The 27,716-nt window shown below is 37.8% G+C and overlaps 1 protein-coding gene and 1 long non-coding RNA gene across 6 annotated transcripts in view; one reads left to right on the plus strand and one right to left on the minus strand.

Annotated features, from left to right (window-relative positions):
• The window catches only part of RGS12 (regulator of G protein signaling 12), a 257,451-nt gene that overhangs the window by 85,951 nt on the left and 143,784 nt on the right, over window positions 1-27,716 (minus strand). For 3 of the 5 annotated variants that reach the window (XM_069070709.1, XM_069070696.1, XM_069070698.1), the window contains one exon: window positions 21,320-21,341. In XM_069070709.1, the coding sequence (XP_068926810.1) occupies window positions 21,320-21,341 (22 nt within the window). Of the gene's footprint in view, window positions 1-1,753; window positions 2,097-7,423; window positions 7,485-21,319; window positions 21,536-27,716 lie in introns of those variants that run through there. The other 2 variants (XM_069070712.1, XM_069070704.1) reach the window with 2 other exon arrangements.
• LOC138148083 (uncharacterized) lies at window positions 271-27,716 on the plus strand. The gene is made up of 3 exons (XR_011164974.1): window positions 271-541; window positions 16,112-16,295; window positions 24,527-27,716. It is a non-coding gene; the product is annotated as an uncharacterized lncRNA (long non-coding RNA).

The following is a 27,716-nucleotide window of genomic DNA, read 5'->3' on the forward strand; positions in this document are numbered from 1 at the left end:
CCAATCTGATTCTGCTTAAGCAAAATCCCAGGGAAATCATTGAAATTTGTATTCATATTGTTTTTATGCTCACTTTAAACAAGATAAAGCCACGCCAAAGACGCTTCTATCATTCAGGGGGAATAAAGATAAGGGCTGTGTCAACTCAAGTGGATGACAGGAAGAGTACATTGTCCAAGGGTTTCTGCCCTAAAAAAGGTGACTGAGGACGAGCAGACGAAACCCCGTGACGGCGGAAAAGCACGTTCTAGCGCCACTCAGGATTGCCTAATGTTTCCCAGATATTTCCTAACCAGGAATTACTAGAATGATAGATGCACAAACTTGTCTACCTAGATTCTGCTGACAATATTGGCTCACTGAAATAGTCAGCTTGCAAAGAATGAACTTAGTGTATTTGTTGTGGAGGGAAACAACGAAAATCACACAAGGTGTGCACCGCCCTAAGAGGACACACTGGGAGCACAGAAGTACATCGAATTCAGAACTCTACCGGATATTTTAAAAGCTCTTCTTCACCATACGGAGGAGGAAACTGAAGGTCAGACATGTTAGGGGATTTGTCCACGGTCACACAGATAGGTGACTCCAAATGTACCATTCTTTGCACTAGAGCAAAATCTAAACTTACAAAACAGATAAAAATTAAGGAGTGATTATTAGCATTACAAAAAGACATTTGTTGTACAAGAGGGTTCACTATAGGGGTCTTTACAACTCAGCCATCTGCTAGCAAATTTAAAATAGAACTTGACTTACCAAAACAAAAACAAAACCAGCCTAATTAGCACAGAACTTTCAAGAGCCCATCCAGTGTATGAAGCAAAGCACACTAGAGCTTGATAATGCACGGCTCTTTTGTGTCAAACCTAAAGTGGGTGAAACTCATTTAAACTGTCAGATTCATGTTAGCATTTTCATATGTAGCTGAGCATGTGTAGAGAGTTAGCTCTTCTCTGGTGACCATTTCAAGAACTGAGGTTATTCCATAAATAACTTCTTTAAAACAACAACAAAACCCTTCTTCAGATTTCCTCTAATCACATAGAACCATTTAACATTCTTCAAATATTATAGGAAATGCTATAGTTCTTAGTGACAGCAAAGATGAGCTTAAAATACACCAGCAATCACTTTGTTATACATTAGCCTGCTCTCAAGGCCTTCTTTGCCCAATTCTCTTGTGCATACTATTCAAAACACATAGACTTATTTGTCTTTGTAACTGAAAATCTGACTTCAGGAAAAAATCTATTTTAAAAAACCCATCACATTATACTACACACTTGCACATTTTCATAAAGAAGTTAAATTCACAGGAATGTTGCCCCAATGGAACATTTTTAAAAGGTTTTAAAAATTCTGTTTAAAAAATAAAACTGAAATGGGAATTATAATTACAAATGTTTATCATTAAATACATCTATATGCCCATTAATAATGAAGATTTATTTGCAAATACCTAAAATGGAATTTTACTTAAAGTTAACAATCCATTATATTTAACTTTTTTAACCTCTTATTATATTCCCCAAATCATAACTGTATTCACTTTTTTCAAATACAACTCAAAATCAGACTTCAAATTAATTATAAAATAAAAATATTTACATTCCTCACCCCATGTAACTATAGATAGCAGTGGTCATGAACCAAACATACTTGTATACTAAATAACTCAGTTTGTTCATGAAAACTACTATGTGCACATACCCAGGGTGGAAGTTTTCTAATGTTCCACTAAGGACTTTACCTGGATAGAGCTGATAAGAGCCACTGTGATGCCATTTAACCAAATACTTCCAACCATTGACTGCAAACCACCCCTCTGAATCCATACCAAATTCAGCTGTAATCGCCCAAGAAGGGCTGGGAGAAGGTTCTTGCTACTAAACATGGCATTGTTCCTTTTGTAAGTCTTCCTGAAGAAGGTAAATGATTGTAGTTTCTCCAAAAATTCCAATCATTCAGTCTGACAAAGTCATTTCTTGAATATCACAGTCTCAAGCAGGCGAAACTAATAGAATACTTGACACAAAGCATTATAGAAGACGCCATAAATAATTTAAAGAGAAGACCTTTAGCCTGCTGTTGCTAAAGGAACTTGAATTATTTAGGTCACATAGCTACAGTAACTGCACACTAGGTGGTATAAATGCTAAAAGATCAACACCAAGCTGTTAGAGAAAATAATGTAACATAAATTTCCCATGAATCAGAATAGCATTGAGGGATCCAAAAAAGAAAATAAAATCTTCAGTTTTAAGATATTATTTGGACATAGGTTTATAAAATTCATTTTCTCATCATTTATATTTTAAGCCACAATTCAATAAGAAACTAAATTTTTTCAAACATTTTTATGAAAATAAATTATTTTCAGGTGAAAAGGAAAATTAAAAATTCATAATGTACCAAAACTATTTATTTGCTTATGTACTGTACAACCATAAAAAAATAATTTTATTTAAATACTCCAAGCATAAATAATATACCCTTCTTTAAAAACATAAAGGATCATAATTTCATTCATGTAAACATTCATTGAGTATCTACTGTGAGCACAGCATCAGGCTAGACACTAGGTATAAATATACCCATTTCAAAAAGACAAGAGCTCTTGCTCTCATGAAGCTTATAGCCCAGAAGGGAGACAAGAAAACTCTAATATACCATCTTACATACTCACTGTATCTAGAGAGGCATAAAACTATTGGAGACTAATTGAGATGGAGCCCCAAACTAGAAATCTGGTTTGATTCTAAGATTCCTCAGAAAGTCTGTGATCAGTCATGAGAAACTCACTTAACCTTCCATCTCTCTGTTTTCTCAGCTGTCCAACTGGCAATATGTGGTCTGGAAAGATCCCTGGGATTTTGCAAGGGTAGCTTCTCTCAACAGTTATAAATTCTTAGGAGAACACTTTTAGAAAAATAGAGTGACTTGTAATTTTGTGACACTTGGATCACAAATTGATCTAAATATTTGCAATGCACTTATTATGAACACATAAATATTGCTTTACTTGAAAGCTGAACAGAACAAAGCAGGCCCCATTAAAAATAAATTGTTAGTATGGGAAGTGGTTTTTTGGGGTTCTACAAGGACAGATGGTGAAAATTAAGTCATTTCCAAGTTATCAGGATAGATCTACAAATTTCTGGCTGGTATTTCAAATGAACATAGTTTTTTACTTCAAACATCGTGTATGTGCATGTGTGTGTGTGTGTGTGTGTGTGTGTGTGTGTGTGTTTGTGAACAGACCAGTCTCAAAAATAGATTACGGGATAAAAAGAAAACCAATGAAATTAAGTCTCAGGATCTCAGGAGAAAGACTCTGCACATTCTGCTTTGCTTATACATATGTGTTATCTTTAGTTAAATCTTTATTGTATACCCAAAGCACTGGGTTCTAATAGCATTCTTGTCTTACTAGGTTATCAAATATGTGGCCTCAGCATAGTGACTGCATCTCTCCAGATTCTGTTCCCTTGACTGTCAGATGCTGGACAAGATGGTCCCTAAGGTCTAATTAAAAAATAAGTTCTAATTAAAAAATTCAGCGGGCATTATAATGTGTCTATTATATTCAAGGCACTCAGTGATAGGGATATGAAGATGAAAACAAATGAGTCTCTTTCCTTAAGAAAATTATGTTAAGGCGGGGCATAATATACATGAATAGGAATGGTGTGAAATCACATTGGACAGGTAGGTTGGAACTGGACTTTTGAATTCTAATGAATGGTCAATGCTGCAAGTATCAACATTCTAAGAGCATTATGAAATGTTCTCCCCACTCCCATCCCCTTATGGAGCTAACTCTAAAAGAAAAATTGACATTAGATACACTATTTAATAATAATAATTATTATTATGATAATGATAGCTTCGCAATATTTTCTTATTTAATTCTCACAATAATGCTGGAAGGTGGGTGCTATTATTATCCACATTTTATAGATGAGGAAATTGAGCCTGAGAGGTTATACAACTAGTTAAGTGTCTGTGACTGGAACTGAACTTGAGATGTCCTTACTCTAGTTCCAATACTCTATTCACTAGACCACTCAGCTGTCAGGGTAAAAGCTGGCTCAAAGACAAAAAAGTGACTTACTGGGGTTGAGAGTTCTAATCTTGGCTGTACCCTTATGTGCCCTTGGTATGGCTTCTTAGGTTTCATGTCCCTCAATTTTCTCATGAGAACAGTGGAAAGATGTATTTGCCTCTAAAAGTCATTGCTATATAATTATCCATAGAGTAGAGGCAAACACAGTATGTGGATAATTTGGCCACATCTCACAGTTAGTTGTAAACCTTTCCCTCCCCCTTCCCAATCCCTTTGTGGCTAATATTTTTCCATCTAAAATGGATAGAGGGAAAGAATGAAATGGGACATTTTTTCAAGTTCATCACCATTGACACAATGCTTAGAAAAACTCAATTGCCACCAATGGTAATTGTTTACATATATATATATATATACATACATACATACATACATACATACATACACACACATATATATACACACACATATAGTCATGGGTAGAGAACTGAATTAAAGATTTAAAAAGTCTCTCAATTAACTTTCACACTCTCCTATCCATCTCTTAAGTTTAATTAATTAAAAAATCTGATGCCTAGACGGCCCCAAGATCCCCTGTTGATTTCTTACCTATCCTTTAAAACCTAATACAAATTCCACCTCCACTGGGAAGCCTTCCTGGATTTCTCCCTATCAATAACGATTATTTATTTATAATTCTCTTATTCATTTAACAAACCTTTATTCAGCACCTACAAGCACACACTGTGTATAGAGTACCATATTTGGCACTAGAGAGGCACAGAATTTAGAGGGACTTACCAGGTATTACTGTGCATTATAGTTATCTATGCTTGTGTCTATTGTTCATTGTCTTTCATTTTCAAAGAGGATCAATGATATCACAGGGTGATGACGACTTACGTGTGAATTCAATTAAGGAGGCAGAGTTGCAACAAGCCATCAGCCTTACTCTCTCTTCCAGAATCATTGAAGTCCAGTGGCAGGACAAAAGTCAGGCTGACTGGCAATGGCCTGGGACACAGTGGATGATGTTAGTGTCTTTGATGTCTGACCAAGCTCTAAGCATTCCATGGAGCCTGCTTTAGCAACCTTTATGGCCGCTGGAAGAAACTGTTCTCATCTGCCTGTTCCATGGGTGTTCAAGGAAGACTAGCACCTCTGGTGTGGGGGCTGCTGAACCCTTTTCAAGGCTGCTCATTCCATCCACCTTTGTGTCCACATGACACTCAACTCTCACCTGTGGCTCCAAGAAGCTGCAGCTTGTGCAGCGGCCACACCCCCAGTAAACCATCTTGGACAGACTGGCTAACCTAGATTGAGGGTAACCGATGGGCTTCAAGTCTGTCAGTGATAGTTAGGGGGATGTCTACCCCAAAGATGTACATCTCTGTCTTATTCCCTTACAATCTTATTGGATTGTAAAGAGCATAAGGGCAAACAAATACTACCCCTTGTCTACACTTTGTGTCTCTCTTGGCCCTAAGCATAGCTCTAAGTGCTTAATAAACACTTATTAAATTTAATTACTGATACTCCCTTCACAATGCCTGTGCTTTATTTCTCCAGATTCAGAGGAAAGTCATTTCCAATCTCTAATTATCTTCCTCTGCCCTTTCCACCATAATTGAAGGCCCTAGTCTGGAAACTTGGCATTCTGTCTTTCCTTTCTATCTTCTGTTACAATACATCAGACTGTAAGAGCACATTTTCTAGGATTTATTTGAAAGGAAAAAAAAAACAAATTCTTAAATAATATGCCAATGCCAGACAATGAGTTTCATATAAAAGAAAGTTGGTTAAAAAAAAAAGATTAAGCATTATCCATTTTAGAATTAAGCAATTTTTTTTAAAGTTCCCAACCTAAGCTTGAGCCATTCTCTTCTCTAGGCCTAAAGCATCTGGCTTCCTCAGGGACCCAAAATGAAGAGTGTCTCTCTTAAAGAACAACATTTCTATACTAAGGATCAGGAAGCAGTTGGGAAGGAAATGAACAGAGTTGGAGCACCCCAGAGATCAGTGCTAGGATCTCTCATCTCTTTTTCACATTTTGATGATCTGTACAGATTGAGATCTATGATATCAAAGCCACTGGTGTAGACCACAACCTATGCATGGATTTTCATCTTGCTGGATTCTGTTCCATGTCTTTCCATAAATTCTCTACACAGGGACTCTCCAGGATGCTGTAGGCCTTCCTGTTCCTTCTGATACTGCGTCGTAATCCATCTGCTCTCTCTCCCTCTTGGCATGTGTCCTCCTATCACACACTCACTCGATTGTGTCTTTGACCCCACTTCTCACAAGTATATCCTCACAGAAGATTTGCCATAACCCCTGACATGCATGAAACTTTCCATTGCCCTTTATGTCACCTGACACTTTGGTTCTTCAGAGATCATAATGTTCCATATTTGTGGTCACACATGCATCATTGAGAGAATGGTAACATTTCCATAAATGTTCTGGAGGAGAATGTGCAAAATTCCACATTTGTAGAAGATAATTTGAGTTTTTCTGGGTAGTGAAATGTTAAACAGATGGAAATAAACTACAAGAAGATACCCTGAAGCTGTGGGAGTGGGCAGAGATACAGCATCAGGACAGGTAAATGGTGGACAGGACCTAGAGATGAAGCAGAGTTTGAGGAGTTTGGGCTCTCTTGTGTTTGGGCAACTGTGAGTTCTTTCAATAATGCTAAATTATGCATTGCAGTAATTGACTCTTCCCAATATTCTAGTGTTGTTATATGACTGTTAACCAAAAAAAGTCATGACCTCAGAAGGATTGCAATTCCAAGGAGCCCAAAGAGCAATCAAAAGACACATGGTAGGCATAAGTGGTATATTAACAATCAAAACTTGAAGGTGAGAAGCAGCAGAAAAGAGGTCATCCCAAACCCATCTGACTAGATGGCCATGGATTAAAAATGACACTTTTGAAATATTAATAGTACCACGGGAAGTGCATTGGAGAGTTTCTCTATGAAGAACCTATGGAAAGGTGTGGCTGACAATCACCCAGGATAGAGAGGTAGTGATTTGCAGAGGTAGAAGGAACACCCCTAACAAAGAAACCACAGAATGTATAATAAAGCTCTACTTGGAAGATGGTAGTTTCTTTGCTGCAAATTATAACCCAGGAAATAGAAATATGACCCAGGAAATTAATAACACATCATATCCAAGGGTCATAGGATCACAACTCATAGGGACCTCCAATGCCAGCTGGTCCTTCTTCTCAAAAGGAGGAGTCAGAACAGAGTAGGGCTATCACAGTAGGAAAGACACTAATATGCATCTATTTGTTATATAGGATAAACCTCAGAAATATCTATATTAATTTTCTACTTACTCATTTGAATTCAAAACTTGGTTTTGTGAATATTATCTTTTACAATTCATAACATGAAGCTCTAAAAAACAAAACAAAACTACATTTAGCCTTACAGATACACATTGATCAGCTCTGCTACTGACTGTAGTCTGAAGGTATCAGCTCAAAGAGCTGCTACAGGCATAAAACAAAAACAAACAAAAAAATCACACCAACAAAACAGCATGGAAATAGCATCCAAACCTTCTAGAACTAAGGTGCAAATAAACTTGGAATACTATGCAAAAATCTGTTTGCCAGACCTCCAAGCAGCTAACAAAACTTCTGTGACTCCCTATTGCCTCCAGGAGTAAATGTAACATCCTCTGCTTGGCATTCAAAGCCCTCCAGAATCTATCCCTCTCCAACCTTTCCAGTCTTCTTGTACCTGATACCCTGTCCCAGGTACTTTTCAGTTCCGTGATATTGGCTTCCCTGCTGTTCCCTGAACAAGACACTTAATTTCTAGACCCCAGGCATTTCCACTGGCTGTCCCTCAAACATGGAATGTTCTTCCTCCTCATCTCCATTTTCTGGCTACTATCCTAGTTTCCTAAGTCCTAGCTAAAATTCTGCCTTCTATAGTAAACCTTTCCCAATGCTTCTCAATTCTAGTGCCATCCTTCCATTGGTTATTTCCAATTTGTCCTGTACATGGTTGTTTGCCAGTGGTCCCCCCTGTTAGATTATAAGCTCCTTAAGGGAAGGTAGTACTGTCTTTTTCCTTTTTGTGTGTCCTTTTGTATCACTGCTTAGCACAATGCCTGGAACATACTAGACACATAAATGCTTATTGACTGGCTACCTCAGCCCTCTGATCCTTGTTCTAGTTACTATAGAATAACATTAAGAAAATGGTGGTCATGGTTCCTTCCTTCGAGGATTTCATACTTTAATTTCCATGCCTAGACTTCTTTCCCTCCTTATCTTTGTCTCCTGGATTCCTTCAATTCTCAGCTAAAATCTCATCATCAACAAGAAGTCTTTTCCAATCCCTCTTAATGTTAGTGCCTTCCTCTGTCAATTATCTCCAGTCTGACCTGTTTGCATCTCATTTGTACACAACCGTTTGCATACTGTCTCCCCATTAGACTATCAGCTCCTGGATGGCGAGGATTGTCTCTGCCTTTCTTTGTGTCCCCAGTGCTCAGCACAATGCTTGGCACGTGTTAAGCACTAATAAATCATTGTAGACTGGTTGATTGTTGACTAACCAGGGAAACAAACACACATAATGAGTAGAGTACTGCAGAGAATTGAAATATATAGGGAGTACATAATCAGCAGTGCCTCTGTGGATATTTAAGATGCTCGTTAGGGATTAATGGGAGCAGAGATCTGGAAAGACTTCAGTGATGAGATCTGAGAAGAAGAAGAATTAAGGGCATGTGTGCTAGGCCCTTGATTTGGGGGTGTGGGGTGAGCTTGAGGTCACTGGGAGAGGAATTCTCCTTTTCTCTGTCACTTCTACTCTTTTTTTCCCAAGTCTCACCCACAGATCATGCAGATCTTACCACCCAGCATAAACTATAAGTTTGTTCTTGCTTTCTAACTACTTTGCTTAAGCCATATAAATATTAAAAGCTGGGTGTTTTCTTTTAATTTTTTTCTTTAATGATCAACTACCTCTGGTTTCAAGTGAGGAAGAGACAAGGGAAATACGAACTCACTCAAATTGCTATCTGTTTTGAAACTTGAAATACAGTAAATAATTCTCTTTCCTCTACTGTAAATCATGATGGGAAATCATTAGCTTTAGCTGTCCTTGAATGCCTAATTTCAATTCAATTACCCTACCTCCATATTGCTATGGACAACTACATGTTGCAAAAGATTCCTCCAGAGAGGCAGAAATTTTACAGGTGAAAACTATAACATTTCTACTAACTTTAAATAACCTAAAATCAATGGTTAATTTTTATAAAATGTTCATTTTCCATCTACAGATCCCAAGTTACTTTTTAACATTAATGAATTTCAGTTCCTATAACCTTTACAATTCTTCATCACCTTACTTTCTCTTGCCTTTCTGGGCTTCTTACATTTAAGGATCCAGTGACATGGACCTCCTTACTGTTCCTTGAATACAACACTCTATCTCCCAACTCTAGGCATTTTCACCAGCTGCCTCACATGCCTGGATGCTCTCCCTCTTCCCCTCCTCTGCCTCCTCCTTTCCCTCTCCTCCTTCAAGATTCAGTTCAAATCTTACCTTCTGTGAGCTTTTATGGATTCTCTCTCCTTTCCCCACCAGTACAAATGATTCTGAGATTACCTTCCATTTACATCACATATATATATCTTGTGTTTTTAGAGTTGTTTGAAAGTTGTCTCCCCTGAAAAGAATGGGAGTGCCCTGAGGGTTCAGGGTTCTCTCAAAAGGTCTGGGAAGCTATTTATGGCTCCAGCCAGGCAAGCTGATGCTCAGGTGTTGGGGGTATCAAAGCCAGATCAATGACCATGACCATGAGCTTGCAGGTGATGAATTTATCCTGCAGGGAGCCTTGTCACTCATGGAGCAGCTGATGTTGACTGATTGAGTGACATAAGCTGTAATGTTGGGAATCATGTAGTTAACTCTTTCCCATTTTATTTCATTCCATTTATTTTCTTATACTGGTTCTCTGGTTCAAAGGTTAGCTTATTATAGATTATAAATGTTTACACAGATTCCTACATGCCTAAGAGTGTTTTACATTTGCATCATCACGTGTATTTGTGGGAAACAACCAGACTAGATGCAACTTTATGCACTGAAATGTGAGTCCCCATTCCATTCCTCAGCATGTGCATGACTGTAGTCATAGGAATCCATTTCTTTGTGGTTCTAATTCATCACCCATCAAATAAAGATAATAATCCCTGACCTGCCTGCCCTTATACTATTCTTGTAAGAATTAAACAAGACTTAATGGAAGCGAAAGAACTTTGTAAACTGAATATTATTATACATGTACAAACTAAACTAGTTCTGGCCCCTCCTTAAGCACTCCACATTGCCTAATAAAGCTCAGAAATGACACATGAATGAAATGCATTTGTTAAGTGTTTATAAAGCACTGTGCTAAGGGCTAGAGAAACAAATACTAAGTTGAGACCATCTCAGATCTCAAGAAACTCTCGATTCTAATGGGAAACACAACACATATAAGGAAGTGGTGGCCAGGGAAGGGAATTGGTCTGGGATGCCATATGCATGGTAAGAGGATCCTTAAGGAATGTAACTTAAGACTGATGTAACCTTTCCAGAAATTGGTAATATTGATTTGAATATGGTTCTCAGAGCAAGAGGTGAATAACAGGGAGAAGATGCTATATGCATGCTATATTAGGGTAGATGGCAAGAAAATGGGCAGGATAGATGAATAGATAGATAGATAGATAGATAGATAGATAGATAGATAGATAGATAGATAGACAGACAGACAGATAGATAGACGGATGGATAGACAGATGGATAGATGGATAGATAGGTGGATGGATGGATAGATAGGTGGGTGGATGGATAGATGGATGGATGGATGGATGGATGGATGGATGGATGGATGGATGGATGGATGGATGGATGGATGGATGGATGGATGGACGGATGGATGGATGGATATGTAGATGCATGGAATATGAACCATGGTCTTGTGTGATCTTGGGAACCCTAGATACAGGTTGAGTTGGTGCTCTCTCACTCATTCATCAATCAGGATAGTTCGGTCTCAGGGATGAATTCCCAAACAGAGTGAATTAAACACCCCTAGGACATGGTCTCTGGAGTTCTGGTGGATCAGAAGCAATGCAGATGGAATGATAACAGCTGGAGAGGCTGAGAAGATTTCACTTAGCAGACTAAGATATTTCCCCGGTAGTTCCCCAAAATGGTTTGTTGCTCTGCTATGGATCCAAGTTATGCTGTCCCAAATATGATAGAGGGCACTTCTACTGCCTAAATTTGGTTAGAAAGTTTGTGAAGGTATCAGGAAGAATAGTTCTGGGCTACAGAGACTCAGCCATGATGGCTTACAATGACAAGTGATAAAAAGACCTAGAAGAGGATCTAGAGCTCGGGGGGCCTGGGGATGACTAGAATACACGTATACATGGAAACATCATACATATACACATACATACATATATAAACACACATATGCATATATTGGAGTCCTCTGCATCAAATGAGATAATATACATAGAGTGTTTTATATCAATAATCATTACATGTATAAAGATAGATTTTGGCTTGATATTAAAAAAAATTCTATAAATATAACTACAGAGTTCTCTAAGTTCCCTTACAATTCCACAATTCATTGTGGACATATACAGTATTAAATACAGCTAGTAAAGTTTAATTTTACTTTGTGATTTTAAAACAAGTAATAATATTAGTGTATGCCTTCCAACCTTTTGTCAAGATTTGACATGAAAACCTAAGCGTTTGTTAAGCACTACTTATGAACAGCGTACTGTGCTTTACAGTTTCCTCTTATTGCATGTGTTCAAGTAGAACTTATCAGGAGTATTCTAAAGAGAATTCATGCATTAGTTGGGAGATTAGAATAAAACAGAAATTCTTTACCTGTTTTGTATCATGTGTTCCTTTGTCAGTCCAGTGAAGCCTATAGACCCCTTATCAGAATAATGTTTTTAAATAACTGAAAGAAATGCTAAATTTCAGTTAGAGATTAGTGAAAATAAAGCTCTAATCCTTCCTGTTTAGGCTCACGAGCCCTTTGGAATCTATTCATGGACCTCTTGGGTGTCTATGGACCCCAGATTAAAGATGGATAGTCCTGATACGTTCTACTTGAACACATCCAATTAAAGGAGGCTTACTACCTTGTGAAGCAGCTCAGGAGCCTTTTTTTTAAGAATTTTTGAAGAATGATATATATTCTAGAATGTTTTTTCTCAATATCAAGTCAAAATCTGTAACTTCTAGTAAAAGGAACAGACATATTTCTTGAAAAGTTTAAGCATAAATCTAGTCATTCTTCCTCATGATAACCCTTAAAATATTTAAAGGTAACTATCATGGACCCAAGGCAGCTAGAAGGTATAGTGGATAGAGTGCCATCCCTGAAGTCAGTCAGACTCACCTTCCAGAGTTCAAATCTGGCCTCAGAAACTGTGTGACCCTGGGTAAGTCACTTTTTGTCACTTGTAAAATGAGCTGGGGGTGGAAATAGCAAATCACTCCAGTATCTTTGCCAAGAAAACCCCAAGTGGGATCACAGTAAGTCAGATGTGACTGAACAACAAACAACAACATCATAGTCCCATCAAAACTGTTAAAGACAAATAAAGTGATGTCTAGAACACTTAAAAGTCAGTAAAACTATAAGAATAACATTGCCTGACTGACAATGGATTCCTTTGGTTTACAGTCACCCCATTAGAATACATATGACAAGAGGAAATTAACGTACTTCATAAGCACCATGTACTCTACATTAATATGCCAGCTTGGCTCTATTTGAATAGTAAAAACATGTTACCCTTCAAAGGAAAGGCAACTAATGGTACTGCTCCAGAATAAACAGCAGGTTTGCTGAAAGGATGACTACTCATTTAACAAATGAATTTCCTGTAGAGTTTCATAATCCCAGGATATCATATTTTAGAGGTATTACCTGATTAGTAAAGTCTCAATTAATAGAATATAAGATTCTTACATTATTTGCAAGACAGCACATTAGAAATTCCTAAGCAAATGCAAAGTTCACTGACATATTGTGCGGTGGAATGCCTCATTCTTCACTAAGAAGGACTCAAAGGGCTTGTGGTGCTGGGGAGGGACACTATCAAGGCTCACAGCAGCAGAGGGATAAGCTCAAGTTATAAGGATATACCATGTTTCCCCAATAATAAGACACTGTCTTATTATTATTTTTTTTTGGAAAGAAAATCACCAGAGGGCTTATTTTCAGGGGAGGACTTATGTTGTCCTGCCTCAGCTCTCCTCTGCGGCACTGCTCTCAATGGCGCCAGCAAGCAAATCACTGGGGAAGAACAAGATGATGCGCTCACTGCTGCAGCTCTGATTGGATGCAGCTCGGAGCGCGGCGTGCGTTTCACCGGGGGGGGGGGGGGACGGTGCAAACAGAGGGTACCGTAATGTAGCGTGTAGTGCAGGGGATCACCTTCACTACAGTAGCAATCTCAATAGGGCTTATTTTCGGGGGAGGGTTTATTTTAGAGGAATCTTACACAGTAAGGGGAGGGCTTATTTTCGGGATAGGTCTTATTATCGGGGAAACATGGTAGAACTGAAATAGGTCTTCAATTACAATTTACAGAAGCTTAAATGGGAGGCCAAAGAGGTGAAGCAACTTATCTAAGATCACATAGGTAATGAAGTTCCTGAGCCAGGATTTGAACTCACAGCTTCTGACTCTAGATTCAGCATTGTCACCAGTTGGCTATATACTTTTTCTCTACTATGGAAAGAATCTAATTAGATGAAATTGAATACAGATAAATATAAAATCTCCATCAAATCCAACCAAGATGGTCCTTCTTGAGTGGACTTGAGTCCACAAAGGGAATATACATTTGTTAGCTGAGAACCAGACTAGCTAAATGGAAGAAAACAACACAAAGCCAGTTAAAGAGTGATAGATTTTGATGAGTTAGATGTTCTTCAGAAAAATCTAGAAAGGTTCACATGAACTGATGCAAAATGAAATGAGCAGAACTGGGAGAATATTATTCACAGTAACAGCAATATTATAAGATGATCAACTTAGCTATTCTCAGCAATACAATGATCCAAGACAATTCTGAAGGACTAATGATGAAAAATGCCCAGAGAAAACTGATGGAGTCTGAATTCAAACAGAAGCATACTTTTTTTACCTTATTTTTCTTGGGTTTTTATTTTGGTCTATGGTTTCTTTTATAACATTACTAATACTGAAATATGTTTTGCATGACTGCACATGTATAACCTATATCAAATTGCTTGCCTTCTCAATGAGGTGGGGAGGGAAGGAGAGAGAGAATCTGGAACTCACTTTCAAAAACAAATGTTAACAATTGTTTTTACATATAACTGGGGGAAAATAAAATATTAAATTTTTGAAAAGAAGAAAAAGTAATACATTTTTTAGACATGGAAATATTCAATGCCCATTTATAAGGCTATCTAGGGGTTATTTTCTGTGCCAGCAGAAGGAGATCTTGGAGGGAAGAAATCACAGATACCTTCAGAATTAAAACCTTGATAACCACCACTGTATAATACTATATAATATAAATTAAGTTTAATTTTGAAACCATACTTGCATACAGACAATCTCTGCCAATTGCTTATGAACAGTCTGATAAAACTAGCATACCTCTAAGACTGGTGATCTTGATGTTACTGAAAGGTTTCATGATAAATCATGATATAACACACGAAATAATATTTTGCAAAACAAATAAATGTTAGCTATTATTGGCTATTATTGACAGTAAGCTGCTTAACCTTCATGCATTAGAAGTCTTAAACTATTTTAAAATAAAATTTAAAATAAAAATGTCAAAGCTCAAGATGTGGTACTGAAGAATAAAAAACTGAGTATGTAATATTTCATTAAACTGGAATCCTAAGTGTTAAGGGCTATTGTTATTAACACAGAAATGGATTTGCTTGTTCAGGAAAAAAAATTATTTATTAGTCACCAAAACTGCGTTTGGGTGATGGAATAAGCATTTATGGAGCACCTACTATGTGCCAGTGCTCACAGATATATCCTTTGATCCTCACAACAATCCTAGGGAGGCAGGTGCTATTATTATTCCCATTTTACAGTTGAGGAAACTGAGGCAGACAGCAGTTAAGCATCTGCTGGTTCACAAAGATGTATTTGAGGCTAGATTTGAACTCAGGTCTTACTGACTCCAGGCTGAGTACTCTATCCCCTGTGCCATTTAGATGCCTTAGAAGCTCCTAGGTAGCTTGGTATATACTAAGAGAACAACATGGATGCACAGGAGATCTGCTGTTTAGTTAATCAGACCGACTGCTGACTATACACAGATCCCCGTTTGTCAATGGGTCATCTAGGGTTTGAGAGCACAGAAGGCATTTTCCACCTAGGAATGATGTAATCATGGTGGCTAAGTTCCAGTCTAGCCTACAAAATTTTATTCATAATAATGACACTTCACGCTGAGAAAGCATTTAAAGGTTTGCAAAACATTTTCCTCACAACAATCCTCTTTAAAGAAGAGGAAAAGAAGGCACAGAAATGTGAATGACCTCCCCAAGGTCATGCAGCTGCTCATGTCGGAACAGGAATTGGAATCCAAGCTATCCTCAACTCCAAGTCAAGTGCACTTTCCACCATACCATACAACTTCATTTAATTCAGAACATATTTGGTAGATTAAGATAACAATGTGGATGCACAGGGTATTCACTAACCAACTAACATTTACATTTTTTTTTTCAGAAGGTGGAAGCAAGGCCAAGTACAAGGGTAAATTATGGCCTTATCCCATAAAGGTACAGAGCATCAAGAGATGCCAAGTACAATAAAAATGGCCATTTCTTTTCAAGCCAGGTTGGGAGAAAAGAAGGCCCAAAGAAAGAATAAGACTTTTGCTCTGAATGCATGATAAGATATTAACAAGAGGGAGAAGACAAAGCTGCTCAATTCTGATTCTGTTGCTGTTTTTTCTTTAAAGGAAAATGAGTTTGCACTGGAAACAACAGGACAGAAATGACCAAAATGAAATTCACACCCAAGATAAATAAAGAGTATGTGGCTACCATTCATAGATTCAAGTCATCTGGTCCAGAGGAATGACACCATCAACGGTATCTGAAAGATTGTGGAAGACAGGAGAGGTGCTGCAATACTAGAGAAGGGTAAGTGTGGTCCCAGTTTTCAAAAAAGGAAAGGGAACAGTGAGCAACCTACAAGCCAGTGTTCTTGGTTTTGAATCCTGGTGAAATTCTAGAATGGAACAGTACAAAGAAATCTAGAAAGGGAAGCATTCATTTCACAGAAGCAACATGGCTTCATCAAAAACAAGTCATATATGGCTGTTTCCTTTTTTTTTTTTACAAGATATTAAATGATTAGATCAGCAAAATGCTGTGGATACAACTTACCTAGATTTTAGTGATGGTTTTGGTAAAGTACCTCATATTGTTCTTACGAAGGAGGTAGAGAGATAGGGACAAGAACATAATCAGATGGATTTATGGGTGGCTCAGCCAGATTCAAAGAATAGTTAGTCATAGTACAATGTCAAGGTGGCAAGAGGTCTCTAGTGGAGTACTTGGCATCCTGTTCTGTTTGGTATCTTTGTCAATGACTGGGATAAAGGAATAAATGGCATGCTCGTCAAATCTGCAAATGGCACAAAGTTGGAATGAAAGGTTTATATATAGTAAATAACAAAGTCAGGATCCAAAATGACCTGGACAAACTAAAGAGTTGAGCTAAATCATTTTTTCCATTTTATCTTTGAATTATAAGCATTTATTTTCTCTTCCTTCCCACCCTCCACAATCCAAAAGAAAATCAAATCCCTTGCAACAAATATGCGGTCAAGAAAAATAAATTCCGACATTGTACATGTTCAGAAATGTATGCCTCATTTTACATCTAGGATCTGTCAGGAATTGAATGGCATAAATCAGTATGAATCCTATGGCATCATGGTTGGTAATCATGGTACATTTATCAGACATCTTAAGTCTTTCAAAATTGTTCACTAAATCTAATGAGATGAAATTCAATAAGAAAATATGCAAAATATTGCACGTGGATACAAAAAATCAATTTAATAAGTATGAGGTAGAAGAAGTGTGGCAAGACAGCCATTGTTATGAAAAAGATCTGAGAGTTCTAGTAGACTGCAAGCTCAATGAGTCACAAACAATTACAAAGGGCATTACAAAGGGCACAGCTTCTGGATATAGGTGGGGCAGTGCCACTGTACTATGGTCCTATCAGAATTCATCAGGAGTCTTATGTTCAGTTCTGACATCATAGTTTAAAGGAGGACATTGATAAGGAATTGTCAGTGCCATTTTAAAAGGGCTCCATGGTAGAGATAGAATGCTCAGTCATAAAGACATGGGTTCTCTTCCAACTCTAACTTATATAAATATATTGGCAGCTAGATGACACAGTAAATAGACCACTGAACTTGGGGTCAGAAAAAACCAAGTTCAGACGTGGCCTCAGATTCTCACCACCCCTGTACCATGTTTCCTCATCTATAAAATGGGAATAATGATAGCACCTACCTCTCAAGTTTGTTGTGAGGATAAATGAGATAAGATTTGCAAAGCACTTTGCAAACCCTAAATGCAAGCTATTATTATTATCACTATTATATGGTCTGAGGGCAACCAGGAAGATGAGGATTCTGAGTCCATAACATGAGGGTAAATTGAAGGACCCTGGCAGGTTCAACCTAGAGAAGACTCCAGGAGAACATAACTACGTTAACTACCTTCTAGTGCTGAAGAGATTATCATTCAAAGGAGGGAGCAGACTTGTTTTGTTTAGCCCCAGAAGGCTTAACCAGGAATAATGGGCAGAAGATGCAAAGAGGTAAATTTAGACTTAACATCAAGAAAAACTTCCCAACCCTGGGAGCTGCCCAAAGGTAGAATGGTCCACAACAAAAGATGGCTTCCCTCTCTTAGAGGTCTTCAAGCACAGGTTGGTCAACAGCTTATTGGGAACTTATAGTGTGGAAATGTCTTTCATGAATGGTTTGAACTAAGGCCACAGAGGTTCTAACAATCAAATTCTGTGATTCTATGATAACTGCACTCCTAACCATCATCTATCCACCACAGTGTTTCTTCATCAAAATGGATCTGTAATTCTAATTTGGAATGCTAGAATAGATATATTCTTGCTCCAATAACTGAGCAGCAGGAATTGAGACAGCATTCCTGATCTTCTTCCTCTTCTCCTTATCCCCACTCATTCCGTCACCCCTTTCTGTCTTCTGATGCCAAAACATTAGCCCTGGCTACTTTGGTATAGGGTGAAGGGCTAAGGATTAGGGGGATCTGAAGCATAGGCTCTGGGGTAAGGAACAATGGGGGTGGATGGAAAGGAAGTGACTCCTGAATTAGGGAGAGAGAATGAATGCTTTGGGCTGTGTGCAGTGAGAAAAGGAGATCAGGAGATCTGGGGATGTGGAGAAGGGGAAGAAGCAATAGAGGTTCGGGGCGGCCGGGTGGTGCAGTGAGTAAGAGTGCCAGCCCCAGAGGCGGGAGACCTGGGATCGAATCTGGGCTCAGATACTTAGCACCACACCCAGAAATAACTGGCCGTGTAACCTTGAGCAAGTTATTTAACCCCAATTGCTTTAAAAAAAAAAAAAGAAGAAGAAGAGGCGATAGAGGTTTTTTTTTTTCCCTTTACTTCTCTAGGCTTGTGAGGACGGAAAACAACAGCAAAGGATGGGAGAACCCAGAGACAGAGATTCTAGCAGGGACTTTCCTTTCTCTCTTCTCCTTGTTCCCCTTCCCCCCTCACAGGCCAGAAACAGTATCAGAGTGGGGTTTTCTGTCCCATATTCTTTTGTCTTATTCCTTCTTTTGCCATTCCAAGAACTGGGTCATAGAGGAAACTAGGTAAGTAAAGAGGAGAGTGTTCTAGGAAAGGAAAAGACCTGGGGGAATCCCCCACCACAGAAGGGATAGAAGGGGAATTTCTGCTGCCTCCTAATCAGGGTACTTACTGCCTTCTGCAGAAAACATGACATAATGAAATGGTCTGTAACTTGTGTCACTATCATGCTGAGCAGAAATCTTTTTGAGATTAGCACATCAAAACAAAAGGTCCACAGGATTCAGAGGAAAACTTAGAAATTATCTATGGCAGGGTTCAGCAAGCTATGTGGAAAGCCTCCTAATTCCTACTCTCCCCCCCCTTCCCCATTTGACCTGCAAACTATAATGGTTCTGATATTTAAAAATATGATAAAATTTTATTTTAAAATGTCAAAACAATTTATAGCTCTTGGGTGGTATAAAAACAGGCTGCAGACCTGCTGGTTCATCTAAGCTAGAGGTGTCAAACATGAGACCCACAACATTCCTGAACCAGATTAAAATGCAATTCAGAAATATTTAACAAAATAAGTTTGAAAAATAATAGTGATATCTGGTTTTCCAAGTCAACATGTGGACTGCAGGATGCTTAGGTATGATTTAGTGGCCCCTGGTTCTATTTGAGTTTGACACCACTGATGTAGGCCAGTTCCCTCATTGTGCGATTGTTAAGCTGAGGCCCAAAAGACTGAGACTTGCTTGAGGCCATACAGGTAGTGAGCAGCAAAGCAAGGACAGGGGCTGACGTCCTCTGTCTCCAAAGCTAGGGCTCTTTCCACTGCATCATGTTTAGATGGGTGTCTATATGATCTGTGTCAAATCCCATATTATATTAAACTTAATACGCAAATATATTACTTACAGACATTGGAAAATTATACCAATTCTCAAATTTATTCATTCAAAGTATTTTTTTCTATAACAAAAGATGAGATAGCAAAAGAACAGAAGTAGTAAACATGAGTCATTGAATCCTGTAATATATTTGGTGGTAATACTAATTTTTTTTTAACCAATAAAAAGCTGCTCTCATTCCCAAATTAACTGGATGAATGATACATTTATCAATATACCAAAAAAACCCACAGGTAATGTAATTCCTTATGTTAAAACAACAAATACTAAACATATAAATGGTTTAGGGCCTCAACCAGCAATTTCTGCTTTGTAATAAACCGTATAATTCAACATCCAATTCTCCCCTGCATACTGCCTCCCCAACTAGCTCCAGCAAAGTCATGATACCTAGCCCCAATTCCTTTAACATGAATAATTTTCAGTACTAATAGTGAGAACAGAAAAATCATGAGGAAAAAAGAAACAAGTAAAAAACTCAATAATGATACACTGAATTTCTTTTTCACTTTAAGTAAAAAGAGGGGACGATCATTTTCTAGTCTCAACCCTTGAATCTAACTTCATGACCTATACTTATTTATGACCCACATACTACATGTTATAGGACCACAAAATGCTGGTGCCTTTTAGTGAATGAAAGCATATAATTCAACTCCTGAAATAGACTAGTGAATTCATAAAAGTACGTTCAAAACTACTCATGAAATCAGGAAGAAAATAGACGAGAAAATTCTTGGATTAAAAAAATCCCACAACTACAAATCCCTCCCTCAAAATTACTGAACTATATTCTAATGCTGACATTAAGTGAACATTGTATCACAGAGCTATTCAATGAAAAGACAGAAGAGTTCTATTTATTTCTTGTTCTATGCCAGTTCTATTAAAGGGCTTCCACATAAAGACTGCAAAGAAAAAGAGATGCAAAGAAAAGGAGGTGAAAAGTTGAATTCATTTAAGTTTGATATTTATCAAAATAATTTCTCCACCACATCTTTTCTTAGCAAAGGAATAAAGAAAACAACTTAAAGTGTCATCTACATCGCCACAACTTCCTTGATCTATTGGAAGTTTGGCAGTACTACTTGCTAGTTTAAGAGCTGGCTAAACAGCAAAAGAAGCGTCAAAGCTTGTTTTAACTTGTGAGACATGAGCATGTGTTGATATGAAATACTGCAGCAAAAGCAAATCTTATAGACATAGACAACTACAGGAATGATCATATTAATGTTCAGGTTCTATACCTTTTCTCTGCAGCAAACAGCTTTCAAAATTCTAGAATCTACTTATAAAAGATGTGAAGCTCTTCAGCTTCTGAGAAAAAATAACAAAGAGTGAAGAGTGCATGACAGTTAAATAACCCTTCTAACTGGCCAATATACTTTTCACAACTAATGTACTTCATTGCAAAAGAATAAAAGTATATTTAAGAAATTGTGACTTACCACCATCAGATACAGTTGCAGACTGAAAGGGAAAAAAGAGAGACATGAGTTAATTAAGCCTCATGACCAAATGTGGAAGAAAATCAGTCCATTTAAGTAACAAAAACTGGAAGTTTCTGATTAGACTTGAAAGCTCAGACGAGAAAATACTCTAGTGCAGGTGTCAGAGCAAAGACAGACTTACAACTAAATGAGTCAAGTAGCTTTCTCACAGCTGTTCCCTCCTCCCCACTGAACTCCTCCCAAACTGGTAATGCCTTGAGCTTTACAATCATCATGATTTTCATTTTAGAAACACACCCTGCCAACCTTGACATCATGGTTTTAGCAATATTCTTAAGTTTAAAAAAATGAAGGAAGGAAGGAAGGGAGAGAGAGAGAGGGAAACGGGGGGAGAGAGGAAAAGAAAGGAAAGAAGCAAGAAAGGAAGAGAAAGAAAAGTGAGTGTTAGTTATGGAACATAAAAGAGAAGTTGAGTGATTTTAGTAGAAAAACATTGGATATGGCAGGCAAAGGTCTGGGTCCGGGGACTGACTCCCACACTTAACTAGATAATCAGGAATCACAAACAAGGAAATTGATATTTATTTTACCTGTATAGTGAGGATAATACAGCACTAATCTAATCTCTTTCATAGGGTCATCAGCACTATGTCAAATAAAGTGTTATATAAATGTGAACTATTAAAAGTTCTTTAAGTTGTGTTACTAATTTACATTGCTCCCAAATGATGCAGTAGAATTTTTAAGCAGCTACAACATAAGTGCTATCCAGGACTAAGCACTCTAAAAAGAACACCAAAGAAACATCCTAACAGTATGGCCACTGCTCTTAAGGAGTTTACAATCTAGTGTAATGTGAACATGAAACTTTAAACAAAACTTACACAGAAGCAAAATGATATGATGATGAAGGGTATCAGTAACAAAGGAGGTGGGCTAGTCATGTACCAAAAGTGAAGGCTGACAAATGGACAGCTCAGATGCTATAGTGGTATCCAGAGGAAAGACTCTGTGGCTAGATTCTCTATGAAGGACTTATAAAAGGAAGTGGGCAAGAATACCATATGATAAGAAAGCATTGTTAGGTTTTTATTGATTGTGCCACAAGGAAGTACTCATATGGAATTTCCAAATATTAGTACACTGAATAATTCAATTCAACAAACACTTATTAGGCACCTATTAATGCTAATAACTGGGCTAGGTACTGGGGTAGAGAAAAGGTTTAGGTGAGACAATATCTCTACTTCTAAAGAGTTTGTAATTTAGTAGGGAAATAAGAAGTGACATGAGAGGTCATCTAGTCCAACCATCTTATTTTGGAGATGAGGAAACTGAGGCCCAAAGAAGTTGTTACTTGTACAGTCACACAGGTAGTAAAGATGTGAGGCACGGAAAAAAAATGATCATACAAAATAACATGTATTTACATCAGAGAAGTACAAGGAAAGTTCTATGTGAAGGAGAGAGGGAGGGTGGTCATTATCAACTGGTGAAGGCTTGCTGAAGGAATGTTATATTTGAGTCATACTTTAAAAGATTTCTTAAGAATTCAATAGGTTGGGGAGGAACAAAAAGCATCCTAAGGCATAGTAAACAATATGAATCATTGCTCAAGGAGGTAGGTGAATGTGGGACACATATGGGAGACAGAGAGTAAATACAGTTTGGCAAAAGGACAGACTGTGTGAAGAGAGGTAATATAAGGCTGGAAAGGCAAGTAGCTGAATGAAAAAGTCCTCGTCAAACCTAAATTTTTTCCTGCATTACTTCAGAAACCATAAGAAATGTAGCAAAATTAAGTAAAAAAAAAAATCAAAATAACAGAAATTCCTATAAGGTAATCCCATAACCCCAAGTAGAATAGTATAGGACTTTGCAAATAGTGATAACAAAAGGAAGAAAAACGGGGATAACACAAAGTGAAAGAAAAAGGGTTTATACTTAAAAATAATTTAGCCTACAAAGTTAAGCATATTCCTACAAAAGATACTGGATTTTGAACAGATTTGATGACTTCCAAGTATTCCTATTGAAAAACTAAGAGTTGATCAGAATTTCCGAAGGACAAACATTGCAAACTAAAAAAACTTTTAAAAAATACAAAAAAAGGTTTGAACAATTTAAAAAAAAAGGTCAAGCGATAATCAAGTGCTTTTATATACTCAAAGAGTGGTGACACCATTTGTCCTTTCAGTGAGGGATTAATGAAGATACACAAGTGATGGTCTCTGATACTCAAAACTAAAGAGGAGAAAAAGGAAGCAGAAAATAAAGAAATGCTTTAAGGAAAGATAAAGGAGAAAGGAAAAAAAAAATTGCAATTTCTCCTTACTAGACCAAGGTAGAATGTGAATAAAAACAAAAGGGAGATCCAGAGAATTAGTCTACGGAAATCTGACGAAAAGAGCACTTTCAGCTGAGGAACCAGGATCATCTTCATGGAAGAGGTGGAACCAGCTACAGGCCTTCAAGGCGAGGGTTCTAACATTTGGAGGAATGAAGTAAGTACACTGCAGGCATGGAGGGCAGCTTGTAAGAATTCACAGATGCAAGAGAGTACATGAGAAGAACAAACGCTCAGTTTGCCAAGTCCACGAGAAGGCTATTAATTCAAAATCAACGTGAGGAGGGGAACAGTCAATGAGAGCCCAGTCCTTAGCATACGTACAATATTTTCTGCCTGTTGCTAATCCTTGTGGAGACTTGGGGAGCCTGCTTCCAGAAATACCTACTAAAGGGACCCTTTCCCATTATACTTCAGAGCACAACCATATATTCTCTGACTTTCCTATTGTTTTACTGCATGGTAAAGAAAAGGCTTTTCATTGGCTGTTGAGTTTTAGCTAAATGTACATACCAAAAGTTCCAAAACACAAACTTTCCCTCTCTTCGCTGGTGTTAAGCAAGAGAGAAAGACAGAGAGAGAAAGACAGAGACAGAGACAGAGACAGAGCAGAAGGACCATCAGGTCTCAGAGTCCAGATTGAAGCGTATTTTTATTTCCTTTCTTTATTTTCCTTGCTTTTTCTTCTAGGAGAGGGACATGGCTAATACAGAAATGTTTTGTATGACTTGCTATGCATTATAGGAATCATATCTGCCTCCTCAGTGGGTAAGAAAGGGGGTTTTGGGAGGGAGACAACTTGGAACTGAAAATTTTAAAAAATAATTTAAAAAATATTTTTTAAATGACCATCATAGGTTCCCTCAACAACTGGAACTCTTGGAAATAGGAGCTGAGTCCAGTAAGGAGCCAGCCCTGAATACCAGCATTCTCGTCCCAACTCAGCAGTAAATCTACCTGGCAGCTATGACACCATGCCCTGCAAGCAAGGGAGCAACTTACCCATCATCAATACCACATCAGTACCACAAAAGAAGAAAAGGACTCCTAGAGCCAGGAGTGTTTCATAGGGATTAGCAGCAGGCAGTAAATACACCCTTACAGGGCCTGAGCAGGTGTGTTGAGGGCAAATTTTGTACATCAGTCTCTCCTATACCTTCTCAGTAAATAGCTCTCTGTAAAATCTAATTAGTGATAACTGATTGAGTGATTTCAGGAAATGATAACTGATTAAGTTATAAACTTAAGAAATTGTCAACTTAAGGGCAGCTAGGTGGCACAGCGAATAGAGCACTGGTTCTGGAGTCAGGAGGACCTGAGTTCAAATCTGACCTCAGATATTTACCACGCCCCCCAAAAAGCTAGCCGTATGACCTTGGGCAAGTCACTTAACCCCAATTGCCCTACCTTCCCCCCTCCAAAAAGCAAAAAAACAAAACAAAATAAAAAAAGGAATAGTCAACTTATTAAGTCATTGAAGGGCAGAAACCAGGCTTAGACTAATACTTTATATCATATTCCACAATACATTCTAAATGGACATGTGACCTTAATAATAGAAGAATAACAAGTCATAAAGTTCTCATAACTATGGGTGAGAGATGTGTTCTTAACCAAACAAAAGACAGAGGCAATTACAAAAGATAAAATAGATAACTTTAATTACATAAAACTTAAGTTTCTGCACAGACAAAAGTAATGCACCTAGGATAAGAAGGGAAGCAGTTGAATGGGGGAAAAATATATGTATTAGTTTTCCCTGGTAAGTCCTTTTATCCGAAATACATGAAAATAAATATATATAAAACTAATAGCCATTCCTCAATAGATAAGTCCTCAAAGGATATAAAAAGCTAATTCTCAAAAGAATTGGAAAGCATTCACAACCACATCAAAGAATGTTGTTATTCAGTCATTTCAGTCATGTCTGACCATTTGTGATCCCTCTGGAGTTTTCCTGGCAAAGATACTAGCATGGTTTCCCATTTCCTTCTCCAGCTCATCTGACAGATGAAGAACAAAAAAAGGGTTATGTGACTTGCCCAGGGTCACACACCTAGCAAGCATCTGAGGTCAGATTTTAACTCACAAATGAGTCTTCCTGACTGTAGGCCCAGCACTCTATCTACTGTACGACCTAGCTGCCCACAAAAGAATGACCCAAATCACTAATAAGAAGAGAAATGCAAATCAAAACAATTCTGTGGTTTCATCTCACACTTTGAAAATTGGAAAGATGACCAAAAATGGCCATAACCAATTTTGGAGGGATTGTAGAATGACAGGGACAATAATACAGTGTTGGTGAAATAAAATGTCCACATCCTTTGAAACAGACACTCCTTTACTGGCTTATACTCTAAGGAAGCTATCAGTAAGAAGAAAGTCCCCATACAAAAATACTTATAGTAGCACTTTTTGTGATACCAAAGAATTGGAAATGAAAAGTAGATGCCTCTGTATTGGAGAATGGCTAAATAAATTGTAGTTCATGAATTTAATGGAATATTACTGTGCTGTAAGAAATGAGGTATGCGACAGATACAAAGAAGCATGGAAAAACCTACATGAACTGATACAGAGTGAAGTAAGCAGAGCTAGGAAATCAGTACACACAGTAATTACAATGTAAATGGAAAGAACAACACACAACAAAAAAGAAAAAAATCAAAAAGGAATGTAACAAAATTTAAAGGATCAAAAACAACTTGAATGAAGAGATATAAGAAGACACCCCCAACCTACACCTCTGTAGAGGTGGGAAATCCACAGATGTTAGACATTGCACATTTTTTTTCAGAGTTTTTCAATGTATTGATCAGTTGTTCTGGTTTTTTTCTCCTTTTTTCTTTTTCTGTCTTTAAGAAATACTATTTCTTAAATGGGAGTGCTATTTGGGATAAAATGAGGGAGGGATACTGGGGGAAACTACAATGATGTAAAAAAATCAATAAAATCATTTAAATTTTTAAGAATTACATAGAAACATACTTGGGAAGTTACCCCTAAAATCCTAGAGTGGAACAGTACCTAACAGAGAGTGACTCTAGAGCTTGTGCTACATAATTATGCAAAGGAAGCCCTTTTGATGTCAAGATAAGAAATAGGTATTGATCCAATGAGCAACAGAGTATCACTGAAGAGTTCTGAATACAGGACTAACATGGTTAGGAAGACTACTTTGGCATCTATGTGGTTAGACCACAGAAGGGCAAGATAGTAGGTATGAAGACCACTAGGAAAGACCAAGAGACCAAACAGGGCAATGCAGGCCTGAAGCAGAGTGAAGATATGGCTGGAAGAAAGCCAAGTAAACAACTAGAGTTATTAAGGATAACTCATGAAATTATGCAATTAGACAACAGAGAAGGTTCTAAGTCCAGGTTTGCTAGGGAGGCAAGTGAAACCAGAAGAAGGATGAAAGACTGAAAGATTAGGGAAAGATTCATGGAAGCCTAGAATTTGATAGAACCTCAGATGGCAGCCCATACTTCATCAGGAATCCCCTTTATGACATCACCAATAAGTGTTATCAGCCTCTGCTTGAAGTCCCACAAACCAGAGGAATGTAAGTCATAACAAAAAGAAAAAAACAAGCTCAGTAGGAATGAGGGAACAGAACTGGAAAGAAAATAAACTGTGGTTCAGAAAGAATTTCAAATAATAGCATATCCTTTGGCAGGCAGAATCTGGCTTTGAGCCAGATTAACAGTTTACAGTGCAAAGGTGTTGTCCAACCTGCTATATGAGTGTGAAATCTAAGCAAGCTTTTATTAGCTTCTGAATTAATGTCACTTGTAAGACCTATATGCTACTTCTCTTACAGCAGGGCAAGTCTCTAGTGAATGGATTTGGGAAAGCTCTCAATTACACAACAAAACTATGCTTATGATACTTCACCTATTGGCCTCCCTGCCTAAGACTCTCCACCTGACTGCCAAATTGATCTTCCTGAAGTGGAGGTCTGACCGTATCACCCCCTATTCAATAAACCCCAGTGACTCCCTATTACCTCCAGAATCAAATATAAAATCTCATGTTTGGCAT

Source organism: Petaurus breviceps, unplaced genomic scaffold, assembly GCF_028583685.1.
Source record: "Petaurus breviceps papuanus isolate PSGF00001 unplaced genomic scaffold, PetGlider_PUasm1.0 140, whole genome shotgun sequence".
Taxonomy (NCBI): Eukaryota; Metazoa; Chordata; class Mammalia; order Diprotodontia; family Petauridae; genus Petaurus; species Petaurus breviceps.